This window comes from Aquarana catesbeiana, linkage group LG10 (genome assembly GCF_042186555.1).
Source record: "Aquarana catesbeiana isolate 2022-GZ linkage group LG10, ASM4218655v1, whole genome shotgun sequence".
In the NCBI taxonomy this organism is placed as follows: domain Eukaryota; kingdom Metazoa; phylum Chordata; class Amphibia; order Anura; family Ranidae; genus Aquarana; species Aquarana catesbeiana.
In genome coordinates this window covers 134,217,832-134,235,666 of record NC_133333.1, presented here as the reverse complement: position 1 = coordinate 134,235,666, position 17,835 = coordinate 134,217,832, and the positions used below count along the sequence as shown (strand labels likewise).

The window sequence follows — 17,835 nt, the reverse complement described above, 5'->3', positions numbered from 1 at the left end:
ATCAATGGTGTTGGGGTAACTTGCCACACAAAACACACACAAAAATATTCTGGAGTAAAAATAAAAATAACATCAGCCTTGGAAAAAATCCAAACATTAAAGAAAAAAAAAGGCTTAAAAACAAAAAAAAAAAAAACATAAAAAATATAAAACTGTCAGATGTGACAACTAATAACAATATATTGAGGGAATCCCACTAAAAAAACACAAATAAAAGTTTGTGAGAAGTGTGTGTGAATATGAGCAGCAAAACTACTTAATTCTTGTCACATTATAAAGAAGAAGAGAGTGCGCTGTATTAAACCATTTTTTACATTGCAGCGTGACGAAAGTGCTTTATCCATTACGAACGCTAAGTTTACCAGAACGAGCTGTCCCGTGTCGGAATTTCTTCTGAGCATGCGTGGCACTTTGTGCGTCGGAACAGGCCACACACGGTCGGAATTGACGCGATCGGATTTTGTTGTCGGAAAATTTTATCTCCTGCTGTCCAACTTTGTGTGTCGGAAAATCCGATGGAAAATGTCCGATGGCGCCCACACACGGTCGGAATTTCCGACAACACGCTCCGATCGGACATTGTCCATCGGAAAATCCGACCATGTGTACGGGGCATGACTGTTGTGTGGTTCTAAACGGACAGCTAAACACTTGTCAGAGACTCCAGTAAACGGAAGCCCAATGCTTGATTTGTCTACCGAAGTAATCCAACTTTATTTTAGTTTTTAGTTTTTAATTTTTTGTGAAACTGCAATACAATACAATAACAAGATATCAGTACACATAGAATAACTAATCTAGCATAAATGACAGATGACACAACAGAAAGACACTTACAGGTGATGATGTCTCAAGCCCCTTGGGAGAGAAACAGACATGCTGCATCCATGTAGAATGACAATCTAAAATGGCTGAAGAACTTCCTGAACCAAAGGTCACATCTTGTATGAGAAATTTACCTGACTGAAGATAAAGCTGCTACAGACTTTGGCCACTAGATGGCAGTGGTAAACTACACATTCTATATAATTAATTATAACGTAATTAGCTTGCATAGGCAGCACACTCCCTGTCTGATATAATACATTATATCACTACTTATACATATCTACTGTACAGGGAAAAACACACTCATAAGAAAATACGTTCCCGTCTAGAACTGGTAACATAAACTAAAACATGTGTCCACAATATCGCGTCTCTTGGCTATGGTACTTCAAGCTGGAAGCCCACATGAAGAAATAGTTTTGTCCTTAAACCCATCTTCAGATTGGAGAAGCCGCACTAGGCCAAACTATCTCCAATGCCAATTGTAATCCACAGGATGAATTTTAACTCTTGGCGAAAGTCACATCTGAAAGCTGTCAGTGACAATCTCTATATTATGTATTGTGTCAACAACATAACAGAGTACCTGTTCAAAGGAGAACAATGACATCCGAAACTGGTCTGGCGTACACTTTAACAGTCCCTTGTTTTGTCACTTTGACTTCAACCTTTCTGACATTACCATCTTTACTTGGCAATGTATTAGTGACAATTCCCATAGGCCAGTTGTTTCTGCTTTCTTGACCATCTTTCAATAACACAACATCTCCAACTTTAACATTGGGACTGGTCTTATCCCATTTCCTGCGACTTTGTAAGGTAAACAAGTAATCTCTCCTCCATCTCTTCCAAAACGTATCAGCCAGACACTGCACTTGTTTCCATTGCTTTACATGAAGTTCTGTTGTACTAAAATCTCCACGAGGGGCCGACACAGAGTCTACCTTTTGGGTCTAGAGCATAGCAGGAGTGAGAACTGTTGGATTATCTGGATCTGTAGATATTGGTACCAAAGGTCTTGCATTAATGATGGCCATAACTTCTGCCATGAAAGTACTCAAAGTCTCATGAGTCAAACGAGTAGGTTTAGCTTGGAGTAACATTGCATCCAAAATGCGCCTAGCTACACCTATTAACCTTTCCCAAGCACCTCCCATGTGAGATGAGTGTGGAGTGTTAAAGATCCATGTGCATCCTTTGTCTTCAAGATAGTCTAGAAGTTCTACATCATTTGAACATATATGCAGTTCCTTGCATGCTCCTACAAAATTAGTACCTCTGTCCGAGCGAATTAACTTAGCCGGACCACGAACAGAAAATAGTCTTCTTAGGGCGTTGATGAAACTGGATGCTGACATGGACTCAATCAATTCTATATGCACTGCTCTTGTAGAAAGACATGTGAAAAGAACAGCCCAACGTTTGTTGTCAGCGCTACCTCTACTAGTTCGGCGTGTTACAACTGCCCAGGGACCAAACACATCAACACCCATACTAGTGAATGGAGGCTCAGGATTGATTCTATCTTTTGGTAACTCTGCCATCTTTTGGCTTTCCAATCTCCCTCTGAGCTTACGACACATGACACATTTGTGAATGATTGCAGACACTAGACGTTTTCCACCAAGAATCCAGAAACCTGCAGCTCGTATTGCACCTTCTGTTATGTGGCGCCCTTGGTGAACTATTTGATCGTGATAATGTCTTACAATCAAAGTAGCAATATGGTGATCATGAGGAATGATGACAGGCTGCTTCTCCTCATCTGATAGAGTGGCAAAGGATAAACAGCCACCTACTCTCAATAGTCCATCTTGATCTATAAAGGGACTGAGTTTTGTAAGACGGCTATGTTTTGGAAGCGTCTTTTGTAGTTCAATGCAGACATATTCTTGCCTGAAATATGTATGTTGTACAGAAGAAATTATGACTGTCTTGGCTTGTGAAAGTTCTTCTAAACTGACTCTTTCATGGAAAACTCCCCAGCTTCTGGGTCGATCATCATTGGTTTTCTTCTGGAAGCTTTTCGCAACATGAATTAGTCTTGCTATGACCCTGTTTAGTCTCCTCCAGTTGGAAAATCTTTCGAAGCAATGTAACTGCAGTCTAGTGTCAACAGTTTTAGTGCTGAAGCTTACTACTTCTGACCTAATTTCAGGATCAGCTTCGGGTTCCACTAAAGAGTAAACATTGGTGTTATCAGGATTATCTTCAACAGTCTGATACAGAAAATGTGGGCCTGAGAACCATATAGAGTCCTGAAGGCAAGCTATCTGTGTAGGCCTGGTAGCATAATCTGCAGGATTTTGTTCTGAGGGCACATAGAACCATTGCTCTGGACAGGTTGCTTGTCTGATCCTATTCACCCGATTGGAAACATATAAGAAGAATCTCTTGGTAGTGTTACAGATATAGCCTAAGACTGTTTTACTGTCTGTAAAGAATTTCACAGCATCTAGGCTTAGGTCCATCTCATCTCTCACTAGCTCATACAGTTCAACCGCTAGTACGGCTGCACATAACTCTAGGCGTGGAATTGTATGTGCCGGCCTAGGACTCAGTTTGGATTTTCCCATAACAAATCCAACATGACAGACATTTCCTCCATTGTTTACCTTCAAGTAAGCAACTGCACCTATAGCTGTAACAGATGCATCTGAGAAAATGTACAGTTCCCTTTTGCAGGCTTGTGACAATGAAACAGGAACATAACATCTGGGTATTTGTAAACATTGTAAGGATTGTAAAGACTCTGTCCATTTGACCCACTCATGTAGTCTCTCTTATGGAAGTAAGGCATCCCACTCACTTTCTCCACTTGACAGTTCACGAACTAAGGCCTTACCTTTTATGGTGACAGGTGCTACAAACCCGAGAGGATCATAGAGACTGTTCACAGTGGATAGAATTCCTCTTCTCGTGAATGGCTTTTCTACTGAAGAAACCTGAAAAACAAAACAGTCCTTCTCTATATCCCAGCTTAGGCCTAAACTCTTCTGTAAAGGAAGGGTGTCTGTTCCCAGGCAAAGGTCTTTGAGATTCTTAGCTCTGTCTTCTGCGGTGAAAGCTTCCATGACTTGTTTGCTGTTAGAAGCTATCTTATGTAGTCGCAGATTAGACTCTGCCAGCATTTGTTTTGCTTTGTTAAGAATGTTGATTGCCCCTTCAGGTGTGCTAGCTGAAGCAAGTCCATCGTCTACATAGAAATGTCTCATCACAAGGCGTTTGGCATCTTGACCATAATGTTCTGCACCTTTCTGGGCAGCTTTGCGCATGCAGTATATGGCAACAGCAGGAGAAGGGCTATTACCAAAAACATGCACCCTCATTCTATACTCTGTCACCTCTTTATCTGTGTCGTTATCCTTGTACCACAGGAAACGCAGGTAATCACGATGGTCCTCTCTCACTAGAAAACAATAAAACATCTGTTGCACATCCCCTGTGAAGGCAATAGGCTCTTTCCTGAAGCGTAAGAGGACACCCAGAAGTGTGTTGTTTAGATCTGGGCCACTCAGCAGAACATCATTTAATGAAACACCTTCATGTTGAGCACTGGAGTCGAACACAACTCTTATTTGTTCTGGCTTGTGTGGATGGTAAACGCCAAACATTGGCAGATACCAGTGTTCTTTACCTTCGTCCAGTGATGGTGCTACTTCGGCATGATTGTTGTCAAGCATCCTTTTGATGAATTCTGTAAAGTCTTTTTTCACTTCAGGTTTTCTTTGCAAAGTTTTACGTAGTGCGTTCAGGCGCTTTATGGCTTGCTCTCTGTTACTAGGTAAATAACACCTGGGTGTGCGAAAAGGTAAAGGAGCTACCCAATTATTGTTTTCATCTTGGAAAGTCTCTTTATCCATGATATTGAGAAAGGCTTGATCATCTATGGACATTGCTTGTTTGTCATCATCTTTTGTTCGCTGGAACACTGAGTTCCCTAAAGTGTCAGTCTTCATGCCACTACTAATGTCTCTATTGTAATTAGAAGAAGAGTCACAGTATGGTTTTAGGGTTTCTTTGATGACAAAGCTGTTCTGACATGGACTAAGAAGGGACGTGCGCCCATTCACTAGCACAGATGTCTTTGAAGTGTTGACTCTGTCAGGCCGATGTGTTGCTCCTAGACAAACTTCTCCTACTATAACCCACCCTAGGTCAAGTCTTTGAGCATAGGGGGCATTAAAGGGCCCATTAATTTGTTGGCGTACCTTATGTACCTGTAGAATGTCTCTTCCAAGAAGTAGAAGAATAGAGGCATCTTTCTGTATAGCTGGAATAAGGTGTGATATCGAATTGAGATGAGGATGATGAAGGGCCACTTCTGGTGAAGGTATCTCTGCTTTATCGTCTGGTAACATATCACACTCTATCAAGGTGGGAAGTGAGAAATGGACTCTCTTGTCAAGAGACTCGATAGTAAAGTCGGTAACTCTTCTCCCTGAAGTTTCCATCACTCCTGCGCATGTCTTTAGGGTGTATGGAACTGCACTCGATGTAATGTTGAAAGCATCAAAAAAGTCTGACCTTGCCAGTGACCTGTTACTCTGTTCATCAAGAACCACATACATCTTAACTGCTTTTTGCTTTTCCCCTGTGGGGTACACTGTTGCTAGGCAGATCTTGGAACATGAACGTGGAGTTATACTTTCACCACAGATTTCTGTGCATTTGGACATCACTGGGGTAGATGAATTATCTTTTTGCTCCCTGTCCCCACCTTTCGGGGCTTCTGTGACCTCTAATGGTCGGTGCAAAGTATCAGGGTGTAAAGCTGTGATGTGTCTATTACTGCCACATTCTGAGCAATCCGCTTGTATTTTGCAGTCTTTGGCTACATGTTTAGTGGATCCACAACACTTGAAGCAGATGCCGTTTTGTCTAAGAAAGGCTATCCTTTCCTTGACAGGTTTACTTTTGAACCCTTTGCACTTGTTTAGGGGGTGGGGCTTTTTATGAAGTGGGCAAAGTCTGTCAGGGTCTTCAAAGGTGTTTACCTTGTAGCTGCTTAGACAGTCTGGGTTCTCAGAGGGTACAGTTGTCTTATGGGCGATCACTGAAGTCCTATGGAAGGCTCTAGGTGGCTTTTCTGCTTTCGGCAGTTGACTGTTGGTGATGAAGGAAAAGCTAGGATCACACCTGATCTTAGCTTGCTGCTGCACAAACCTAGAAAACACAAAGAATGGGGGAAAAGGGACATCATGATCTTCTTTGTATTTGGCACCAACACTCAACCATTTTTCTTGTAGGTTGTGAGGTAGTTTCTCCACTATAGGCTTAGTACCACTAGCAGTATCTAAATGTGCAAGTCCTCTTAAATAGCCTTCTTCTTTGGCACACTGGACTTCCCAAAGTATATCACCCAGCTCTTGCAGTTTGAAATTGTCTCTGTTGTTTAGCTTAGGGAAAGACTCCAGTCTTTTCATTAGAGCACCTTCAATTGCTTCTGGTGATCCATATCTTTCTTCTAGCCTTTGCCAGGCCATATCAAATCCTGCTGAAGGGTTAAATATGTGAATCCTGCGCATCCTTCTTGCATGTTCTGCTGACTCAGTCCCAAGCCATTTTATCATCAGGTCTAGCATCTCAGCTGCTGGTAATTCTAAGTCTTTGACTGCATTCAGAAAAGAAGACTTCCATGCCCAGTAATTCTCGGGGGAGTCATCAAACTTGAGAAAGCCTGAATTAACCATCTCTTTACGGATAAGATATTTAGTGACATCTTGTGCACTCTGGTGTTTGGGTTGCTGTAGTAAGGATTCACTTGGCCTGTTCCTATATGTCTCTAATGGTTCATCTTTAAATGTTCTGGCATTGCTAGCTTCATGGGTTTGTTTTCGTACAGTCAGGGGTTCTGCTGGTTCTGGTTTAAATTCAGCTGACTCTGGATTGGGAAACTGTTTAGTTGCATTGCTGTTTAAAAGTTCTTGGACATACTCCTTTGTACGTTCTGCTAAGGAACAGGGTTTCTCAGGCACATCTGGGCCTTTGTGGATAGACCCACTTCCAGACCGCTCAATATCAGCATAAGCTGCGGCCTCTGCTGCTGCAGCGGCAGCTGCACACTGACACTGAAGTATATGCAACTTTGCTTCCTGCTCTGATTTTTCTTTTATAATGGCAGTCTCTTTCTCAGCAAATTCTAGCTTGACCCGAGCTGCCTCTGCTTTGGCGCGAGCTCTGACTAAAAGGACACTTGCTGATGAAATCTGACTGGACCTTGTTGATTTAGACGAGTGTGAGCGTGCATCGTCTTGCTGGACACTTGGCATGCTCTCCCTGCCTTGATGTGTCCCGGGTAGCTGATCTTCAGCCTTATACTGTCTTCCTGATCTTAGACTCATTCTGTCTGTGCAGAGACTAATATCTCCAGGCTTGTTGCGCTATCACCTTTTCACTGTTCCGCTCTCAAAACACTGACTGTTGTGTGGTTCTAAACGGACAGCTAAACACTTGTCAGAGACTCCAGTAAACGGAAGCCCAATGCTTGATTTGTCTACCAAAGTAATCCAACTTTATTTTAGTTTTTAGTTTTTAATTTTTTGTGAAACTGCAATACAATACAATAACAAGATATCAGTACACATAGAATAACTAATCTAGCATAAATGACAGATGACACAACAGAAAGACACTTACAGGTGATGATGTCTCAAGCCCCTTGGGAGAGAAACAGACATGCTGCATCCATGTAGAATGACAATCTAAAATGGCTGAAGAACTTCCTGAACCAAAGGTCACATCTTGTATGAGAAATTTACCTGACTGAAGATAAAGCTGCTGCAGACTTTGGCCACTAGATGGCAGTGGTAAACTACACATTCTATATAATTAATTATAACGTAATTAGCTTGCATAGGCAGCACAACGTCCGTCTTCCAATTTATCAAAGTGGGAGGAGATGATCTCATCCAATATCAGGCCAGAGTTTTACTGGCTGAAAATAACGTTTCATGGAGGAAAATTTTGGTATATTTGTCTATGTCTGGTTCTGGGAATTTCCCCACTACACATGGCTTTGAGTTCAATGTGAGTGGAGAGCCCATGGTGTCGTGAAGAAAGTCCACTACCTGTTTCCAAAATCCCTGTATCAGAGGGCACGTCCAAATAAGATGAAAGAAAGTACCCGGTTCTGTGAGGCAGAGGTGACAAGTAGGGGAGCTGTCTCTCTTGTATCTAGCAATCCTAAAAGGAGTGAGATAAGCTCAATGTAGGATAAATATTTGGGACAGCCTATCTGATAGTTTAGGGGACACTACTTTACAGGTATCTAACGCCTCAGTCCATTCCCCATCTTCCATTTGGCCCACCTCCCTCTCCCAGCGAGACTTGAGGCGGTAAGCAATTTTAGTGGATGGTGGTGTGATGAGCATGCTGTAGAAAGTTGAAATTAATTTATGGGAATCTGTGCCCTTGATCACTGCTACTAGATTATTAAAAACTGGCTGTGGGGGGATCTGGGGGAGCTGAGACTGTATGGCATGGAGAATCTAGAGAAACCGGAAAAACATAAAGTTTGGAAGTGCGAATTCAGTACATAGGACATCAAACTGTTTTAATGTTCCATTCGTGATCAAGTGATGTATGTATAATATACCCCTAGATTCCCAGACTCCTGGATTTGGGATTTGTAGCAGATGCGGTAGGGTTTTATTATGCCATAATGGGGTATAGTCATTGATGTGGGGAATCTCTAGTTTGTTCAAGACAATGTCCCAGATGCGTCTGTATTGATAGAGCAGAGATTTACTGTCACCCCTGTGTACAGCACCAGCCACCCCTACCGCTATTGAGCAGGGTGCAGAATCTCTCCCTGTTAGTTTTGTCAATGTGATATAACTGGGACAGCTGAGAAGCAATATAGTAACAACTGAGATCTGGTACCGCTGTACCACCTAGGTCAGTGGGGTTTTACAGAGCTCTCCAGGCCAATTTATGTCTGGAGGATCCCCAAACGAATGTTTTCAAAAAGGATTTCATAATCTTGAAATACTTCAAGGGTAAATAGACCGGGGCGTGCCAGAGGACATACAGTATTTTGGGTAATAGCACCATTTTTATTAGGTTGATGCGTTCCCAGACATCCAGTGGTAAACGGGCCCAGGTTTGCGTTTTAGTCTTAATCAAATTAAATAAAGGTTCTACATTAAGATTAGGGATGAGCCGAACACCCCCCTGTTCGGTTCGCACCAGAACATGCGAACAGGAAAAAAGTTTGTTCGAACACGCGAACACCGTTAAAGTCTATGGGACACGAACATGAATAATCAAAAGTGCTAATTTTAAAGGCTAATATGCAAGTTATTGTCATAAAAAGTGTTTGGGGACCTGGGTCCTGCCCCAGGGGACATGGATCAATGCAAAAAAAAGTTTTAAAAACGGACGTTTTTTCAGGAGCAGTGATTTTAATAATGCTTAAAGTCAAACAATTAAAGTGTAATATCCCTTTAAATTTCGTACCTGGGGGGTGTCTATAGTATGCCTGTAAAGGGACGCATGTTTCCTGTGTTTAGAACAGTCTGACAGCAAAATGACATTTTGAAGGAAAAAACTCATTTAAAACTACCCGCGGCTATTGCATTGCCGACAATACACATAGAAGTTCATTGATAAAAAAGGGGAACCCCGAACCAAAATTAAAAAAAAAAAATGACGTGGGAGTCCCCCTAAATTCCATACCAGGCCCTTCAGGTCTGGTATGGATATTAAGGGGAACCCCGGCCAAAATTAAAAAAAAAAAATGACGTGGGGTTCCCCCTAAATTCCATACCAGACCCTTCAGGTCTGGTATGGATTTTAAGGGGAACCCCGCGCCAAAAAAAAAAAAAAAAAACGGCGTGGGGTCCCCCCAAGAATCCATACCAGACCCTTATCCGAGCACGCAACCTGGCAGGCCGCAGGAAAAGAGGGGGGATGAGAGTGCGGCCCCCCCCCTCCTGAACCGTACCAGGCCACATGCCCTCAACATTGGGAGGGTGCTTTGGGGTAGCCCCCCAAAACACCTTGTCCCCATGTTGATGAGGACAAGGGCCTCATCCCCACAACCCTGGCCGGTGGTTGTGGGGGTCTGCGGGCGGGGGGCTTATCGGAATCTGGAAGCCCCCTTTAACAAGGGGACCCCCAGATCCCGGCCCCCCCCTGTGTGAAATGGTAAGGGGGTACTTACCCCTACCATTTCACTAAAAAACTGTCAAAAATGTTAAAAATGACAAGAGACAGTTTTTGACAATTCCTTTATTTAAATACTTCTTCTTTCTTCTATCTTCCTTCATCTTCTGGTTCTTCTGGTTCTTCTGGCTCTTCTGGTTCTTCCTCCGGCGTTCTTGTCCAGCATCTCCTCCGTGGTGTCTTCTATCTTCTTCTCCTCGGGCCGCTCCACACCCATGGCATGGGGGGAGGCTCCCGCTCTTCTCTTCATCTTCTTCATCTTCTTCTTTTCTTATTTTCTTCTCTTCTTCTCTTCTTCATTTTCTTCTCCGAGCCGCTCCGCACCCATGCTGGCATGGAGGGAGGCTCCCGCTGTGTGACGGCGCTCCTCGTCTGACAGTTCTTAAATAACGGACGCACAGGACATGACGGGACTTCCCTGTGGCATTCCCCGTGACGTCACAGGGAAGTCCCGTCAAGTCACCGTGCGTCAGAGGGGGGCGGGGTCACCGGGTGGCCCCGCCCCGTTATTTAAGAACTGTCAGACAAGGAGCGCCCTCACACAGCGGGAGCCTCCCTCCATGCCAGCATGGGTGCGGAGCGGCCCGGAGAAGAAAATGAAGAAGAGAAGAAAAGAAGAAGAGAAGAAGAGAAGAAGATGAAGAAGAAGAGAAGAGCGGGAGCCTCCCCCCATGCCATGGGTGCGGAGCGGCCCGAGGAGAAGAAGATAGAAGACGCCGCGGAGGAGATGCTGGACGAGAACGCCGGAGGAAGAACCAGAAGAGCCAGAAGAACCAGAAGAACCAGAAGATGAAGGAAGATAGAAGAAATAAGAAGTATTTAAATAAAGGAATTGTCAAAAACTGTCTCTTGTCATTTTTAACATTTTTGACAGTTTTTTAGTGAAATGGTAGGGGTACTTTTGTACCCCCTTACCATTTCACACAGGGGGGGGGCCGGGATCTGGGGGTCCCCTTGTTAAAGGGGGCTTCCAGATTCTGATAAGCCCCCCCGCCCGCAGACCCCCACAACCACCAGCCAGGGTTGTGGGGATGAGGCCCTTGTCCTCATCAACATGGGGACAAGGTGTTTTGGGGGGCTACCCCAAAGCACCCTCCCAATGTTGAGGGCATGTGGCCTGGTACGGTTCAGGAGGGGGGGGGGCGCACTCTCGTCCCCCCCTCTTTTCCTGCGGCCTGCCAGGTTGCGTGCTCGGATAAGGGTCTGGTATGGATTTTTGGGGGGACCCCACGCCGTTTTTTTTTTTTTTATTTTGGCCGGGGTTCCCCTTAATATCCATATCAGACCTGAAGGGCCTGGTATGGAATTTAGGGGGACTCCCACCTCATTTTTTTTTTCTAATTTTGGTTCGGGGTTCCCCTTTGGGGAATTCCCATGCCGTTTTTATCAATGAACTTCTATGTGTATTGTCGGCAATGCAATAGCCGCGGGTAGTTTTAAATGAGTTTTTTCCTTCAAAATGTCATTTTGCTGTCAGACTGTTCTAAACACAGGAAACATGCGCCCCTTTACAGGCATACTATAGACACCCCCCAGGTACGAAATTTAAAGGGATATTACACTTTTATTGTTTGACTTTAAGCATTATTAAAATCACTGCTCCTGAAAAAACGTCCGTTTTTAAAACTTTTTTTTGCATTGATCCATGTCCCCTGGGGCAGGACCCAGGTCCCCAAACACTTTTTATGACAATAACTTGCATATTAGCCTTTAAAATTAGCACTTTTGATTTCTCCCATAGACTTTTAAAGGGTGTTCCGCGGCATTCGAATTTGCCGCGAACACCCCAAATTGTTCGCTGTTCGGCGAACTTGCGAACAGCCAATGTTCGAGTCGAACATGAGTTCGACTCGAACTCGAAGCTCATCCCTAATTAAGATTAGTGTATTCAGCTGGAGTTCTAGATACAAGTACCCCAAGGTATTTAATAAGGGAAACTCTTTGCAACGGAAGGTGTGCTTGGGCTTCTGGAGGTGAAAACCTGTCTAAGGGTAAAATTTGCGATTTTTCCCAATTAATTTTAAGTCCAGAGAATGTACTGAATAATTCTATTGTATTCAATGCAGTCTGGAGTGAGGGACCTGAATCAGCTAAGTATAACAAAGTGTCATCAGCATACATGCTGATTTTTTCGATGAGGTCCCCCAGTACAAGACCTCTAATCTCTGAGTTCTCCCGTATGGAAATTGCAAGGGGTTCCGCCGCTAGTTCATATAGTAATGGGGACAACGGGTATCCCTGTCTCGTGCCACGCGACAGGCCAAACACATGGGAGGGCCAGCCGTTCGCCACCACTCTAGCTTGTGGGTCTTGGTAGAGTAATTGAATCCATTTAATGATCTTGGGACCAAACCCGTAGCATTCCAAGCATTTCCATAGGTACCTCCATTCCACCGAATCAAATGCTTTGGCTGTATCCAAAGCTACTCTCACACGGGAGCCTGCTCCATCATGTAAGGCCTGAAGGTTAATGTAGAGTCTACGTAAGTTAAACGATGTATTACGGCCCAGCATAAAGCCCGCTTGGTCTGTGTGGACTAAAGAAAGGATAATTTGTTTAATACGATTTGCGAGGACTTTGGCTAAGACTTTAATGTCTACCTGGAGAAGGGAGATAGGCCTGTAAGAGGCAGGGTGTCTGAGGTCTTTACCTGGCTTGGGTATCAAGACTATAGTCGCCTCTCGCGAGGAGGGGGGTAACTCAAATGTTTCCAAAGCATAATTATATAAGGCCAGTAGTTTAGGTATGAGTAGTTCACTGTATTGAAGGTAGAATTCTACTGGTAGGCCGTCTGACCCTGGGGATTTGGTCTTCTGTAAGACGTGGGAAGGGGATATTTTCTAAGAAATGGTTCATCGAATCCCCCTCATTCGGGGTTCTAGAGGTATATAACTCAGCAAAAAAATCTCTAAATTTAGCAGTGACTTTGGGGGGATCTGTAATCAATATACCATTGTCGCCGTGTAGAGAGATTACCACCGGCTTCCTCTGCTCCGTCCTTCTCAGCGCGGCGGTATTGTTCCAGCTTAGCCGCGGCGGACTTCTGAGCCTTCGTCGGTGACATGCCAGTGGTGTCAGCGGATAGTTAGGAATCTCCCGGTAGTGTCCTAGGACAGGTTAAAGTATCACAGGTTCACAGGATGAGAGTATTACCGGAGTAATGGACGGAGCTCAGAGACTATGCGTCCTACTCCATGTCTTGCTAGGCCACGCCCCATAGTGCACTATATTTTTGATCCATTCTTCCAGTTATGGCCCTGGTTGCTTTAAAACACTAATTTAAAGGAAAAGTATCCGTGACAAAGTCATACTGGTTTAAGCATTCATTACTTTTCCTAATTTGTCATGATCTGTGTGAATCAGGGGGTTTTGGCCTTTGCCCAAATATCCTGTGCTAAAAATATCCCCCTTTCCTATCCTAGATGGTTGCAGAGCGTATTTGCATGGGTACTGTTAGATGGGACGACATAAGGAATGGTTTGGTTTACTTACACGATTTATTAGTGATTTAAAACCTTGCTTTGTTATTGACTTAGCTGTAATAAAGTAATTTTACATTATTCTATAATTTATCTAGTGACTGTATCTGTCACCTTTGCTTTAAAAGGTTAATAGATGACTTCAATGATATTATTTTTCAAAAGAGGGGAGTTTTTTCTCTTGCAAAGTAATTTTTTCATGTTTACTCCAAAAGGTTCAATCATGGAAGTGACACAAAAATACATTGAATTTGAAGGAATTAAAGTCCCTGGTGGTGTGCATACACCCGAAAGCATGACCTGGGCATGGAAAGAGTTTGAAGTGCGTGATGATGATGTTTTTAATGCAACTTATCCCAAGTCAGGTAATTATTTGCTACAAGAAAATGATTGGCCTTTTTAGTTTAAAATAATGCGTGTCTTTGTCTTTTGAAAATGTTTGTGCATCTTATGAACAGGTTTCATAATTTTGGAAGCAGGAATCATTTTTTTCTCACTGTCCCAGGAAGGGTGCAATATAGATGTACTCCTTACCTGTTACAGTACATGGTCCATGATGATGCCACCACCCTTGCAATGATAATTAAAATACATAGGCCCTGGTGTTGTCTCAGCCATTGCTATAAATATTAAATTGCTGGGACCCTAGTAATGCCATCACCCTTGCTATGATGATTAAATTATGTTTGCTAACTGTATGCTCTAGACCAATGATCTCTAAACTGCGACCTAGGGGCCAGATTTGGACCTTTGCTTCCCTTTATCTGGCCCTTGGGGCACTATTTCACCAACTGACACCAATAATGGAGCACCATTCCCCCTACTGACACCATCAATGGTGCACTATTCTTCCCATTGATATCACCAATGGGGTACTTTTCCTCCCATTAAAATGAATCATGGGGAACTGATGCCGGGGCATTTTCTACTCCCACTGGCCACAGTTCGCCTCCCCTGAAGCCTGAAGGACAGTAACCTGGCCCTTTGCTTAGAAAGCTTGGAGACCCCTGCTGTAGAACAAGGAAGTGAAGTGAACAAGAAAGTTATAAATCAACTTCTTGAACCTTGGTCATTCAAAGCTTCTACAAAACAACAAACGTTGAAACTTGAGGAATTTCCATGGTTGTGCTTAATAGAAGCCTAAGCATGTGAATAAGGAAAGCTTTGGACAAGGACACAGTTATAAATTAACTCGCTAACACAATGAGTAATATCAACTGACCTAGCAAGTAATCATAACTCATCAATCAGTGTTGCGCTATCAATTGAAACATACAATAAACAAACAATCAATCATATATGCAATCAATATATCTGGTCTAAGGGACATATAGAAACTAAAAGCTAAAAGAGTGGACTTTAAAGGCACACAGGTAGACCATATAATAGTAATTAGGTTTGTTTATTTTGTAAGAAGTTAATTAAAGGAAAAAGAAGATTATTACATATGGATACATATAAAATTCATGAAACTAGTATTGTATACCCCACACACAAACTCTGACACCACTTTGAAAAAGAAAAATACAATAGTACGTCCAGAAGAGCAGGAATTGAAATTCCTGTAGTAATATCCAAATAGGGATGTAAGTATAGAATGCTGTGGGTCAGGATGTGGATCCGGGCACAAAATATTCACTTATTCGCTCGACATGTTGCGCGTAAAGATACGCTTCTTCAGGAGCATAAAAATCTATTAAATATATATAGAAAAAACATTAAATGAATATACAATTTATAAACATAGCATATAAAATCTTAATAATAAACAGAAGATACAAAAATGCTCTGATAGGGTCAGTTGGCCGCAAGCGGCCTCCACAGAAGGGGATGGGCCACCTGGAAGCGAAAAGCAAAGCCCCTCACTTGGGACGCATATGTGTAAGGAAATATGATAAATGCAATATATAGAGATTTTTACTATAAACGATTAAAATCTATTAGTTGGGCAGATCTAACACTAGCTAGGCATATACAGCAGGCTGAGCAGATATGATAGACCATGATGTAGATTAAGTCTATATCACAAAAAAAAGGATCAATGGTGTTCACAATTCAAATAATTGGTGTAAACATAAATAACATTGAACTTTTTGGAGAGTAAAAGACACCAATGGATCATGAATAAAGATTAATATATAGATGGTGTAGAAGGATTGCTCAATCGTGTCATCTACTATGTATATGCGCAACAATCTATGGGATAAAAGGTAGTTACTTATATTAAAAAATAAAAATTATAATGCTCAAAAGCAAACACAAAGATAGAAAAAACAAGCCACAAAGCTTACCATCTAGTCATCAGTTCCAGCGATAGTAACGTGATATATTGCTGGTAAGCAAGATTGCATGGATATATCCAGAGAGGGGTAAACAGTAGCACAGAGCGCAGAGGGGTCCCCTTCTCTGGACCGGATGTGCGTCGATTGACGGGGATGCGGGGTGACCTTCGGCTCTCCCTGGTCTCCACCTCTGCTGCCAGTGTATTGGCTGACTGTCGCCGCGTCAGCGGCGTCACCCGGCGCATGCGCGGCAGCCGGCCGGGCCGGCGTGCGTCACCTCTGGCTGGGAGCTGCACATTTCCGGTCGGGACGTGTATATGTACACACAGTTTGTCTCACATTACCAGCAGATGCTAACTAGATAGTAGGAGACTAACCTACACTACACAGCACGGCTCCAAATTTTTGAGGTAACAACACTATACATTTTTCTATTTACATTTCCTTACCCTTATTCTTTACATTGAGTAAGCCATCCGTCTGACACTATACTGTTTGCTCTTTATTTTAGCTGTTAGCGTCTGCGAGCCTTTAGCCTGTTTCCCTACAATGTTTAAACAGGCTCCCTAAACACACATATGCTTGTCTATATTACCAGCACCTGTGCATTTTTAGCTCTGTGCTAGTGTTTACCCCTCTCTGGATATAGCCATACAACCTTGCTTACCAGCAATATATCACGTTACTATCTCTGCGATTGATGACTATATGGTAAGCTTAAATATATATAAAACACAAAGCGCTGTGATGCTAAATAGCTGATAATTACACATAAAACCAAGTGAGGCTGCTATCAAAAGAGAGTGTTTTCAGAGTCACTTAAAAAGAATAAATAATGATATTTGAAGCGCTTCACAATGTGCATGAAAATGAATATATAAGAATAAATATAAATAGTAAAATAAATCCAGCGGTGAGTAAAAATTCCTAAAAAATCCAGCAATCAAAATAGTGTAACATTATAAAAAATTAGTGACACCAAATGTGTAAAAAAATTCACATAAAAAATCCACATAAAAATAAATATAAGGATGTATTAAGAAGGTTCAATTATACAGGTGTAGAATCCTGATTGGTATAGAGCTTTTGATCACTAGCAAAGCTGTTTAAAAACACTTGCTTAATCAAGGTGCTCATTGACCTTCATAGTAACAATGTGCTTTTTGCTTCTATTCACAACCAATGTGAGAATCATAAACAGGCAGATAAGAGAAAAAAACAATCATTGTGCAATAGTTAGGATACCAAGGTACACAGGCAAACTTCAATCCACTCACGTGTGCCTTATAATGATAAGGCATATGCAGGTTTTACTATAGCAGTCAGCCACCTTAGACAGGAGCAGATTCAGTGCAGTACACTGTGTGATACTGCTGATCTGCACAGAGCGTCCTTGGCTCCTCCCACGCGTTACATCACAGTCACGTGACTTTTTCAAGGATAATACAAGCTCTGAAGGACTCAGCTTTATAGCACAACAGCAGAGTGGTTGCCATGGCTACAGCATGAGTTTAACATCATCCTGCTTCCTGCATAAACTTCAATCCTGTTAAAACCTACTTTTATTAGACATGTAATTCATATGAATATCATTGGTTTATCAAAACCACGATTCCATGTGTAAAAAACGCAGTGTGTAAAAAGTAAAAAATATATATATTGATATCTCTAATCACGTTTACTTTTTCAACTCCCTCCAGTGGTCACAATTGGTATAACATCTCACAGAGGGACTATATGGCAAAGCGTTGTCTCTAATGGTTTTGATAATTGACCAGTGCCCCATGATATCACAAAAATGGGGTATCCACATGCTCTGCTCATAAATGTATGGAAAACAGAGTAAACAAGATGACATGATATATATATAAAACATACATATATAAAATTAAAATAAATTATGATATAAGAAATAGGGAAATAATATTAAAATGTAAAATTAAAATCTAAAAATTCCATGATAGAATATTGCAAAAATGGATGATGACCACTATTTATATGCTAGAACTGAACCAGATATTGCCACTCAGAAAAAACTGGTATTGGACAAATAATGAGAATATTGGACCAAAAAATA

The 17,835-nt window shown here is 42.2% G+C and overlaps 1 protein-coding gene across 3 annotated transcripts in view; it reads left to right on the top strand.

Moving 5' to 3' along the window:
- The window catches only part of LOC141110907 (sulfotransferase 2B1-like), a 138,288-nt gene that overhangs the window by 80,125 nt on the left and 40,328 nt on the right, over positions 1-17,835 (top strand). For all 3 annotated transcript variants that reach the window (XM_073602690.1, XM_073602691.1, XM_073602693.1), the window contains exon 2: positions 13,692-13,841. In XM_073602690.1, coding sequence (XP_073458791.1) covers positions 13,700-13,841 — 142 coding nt within the window. In that variant the 5' untranslated portion in view covers positions 13,692-13,699. The remainder of the gene's footprint in view (positions 1-13,691; positions 13,842-17,835) is intronic.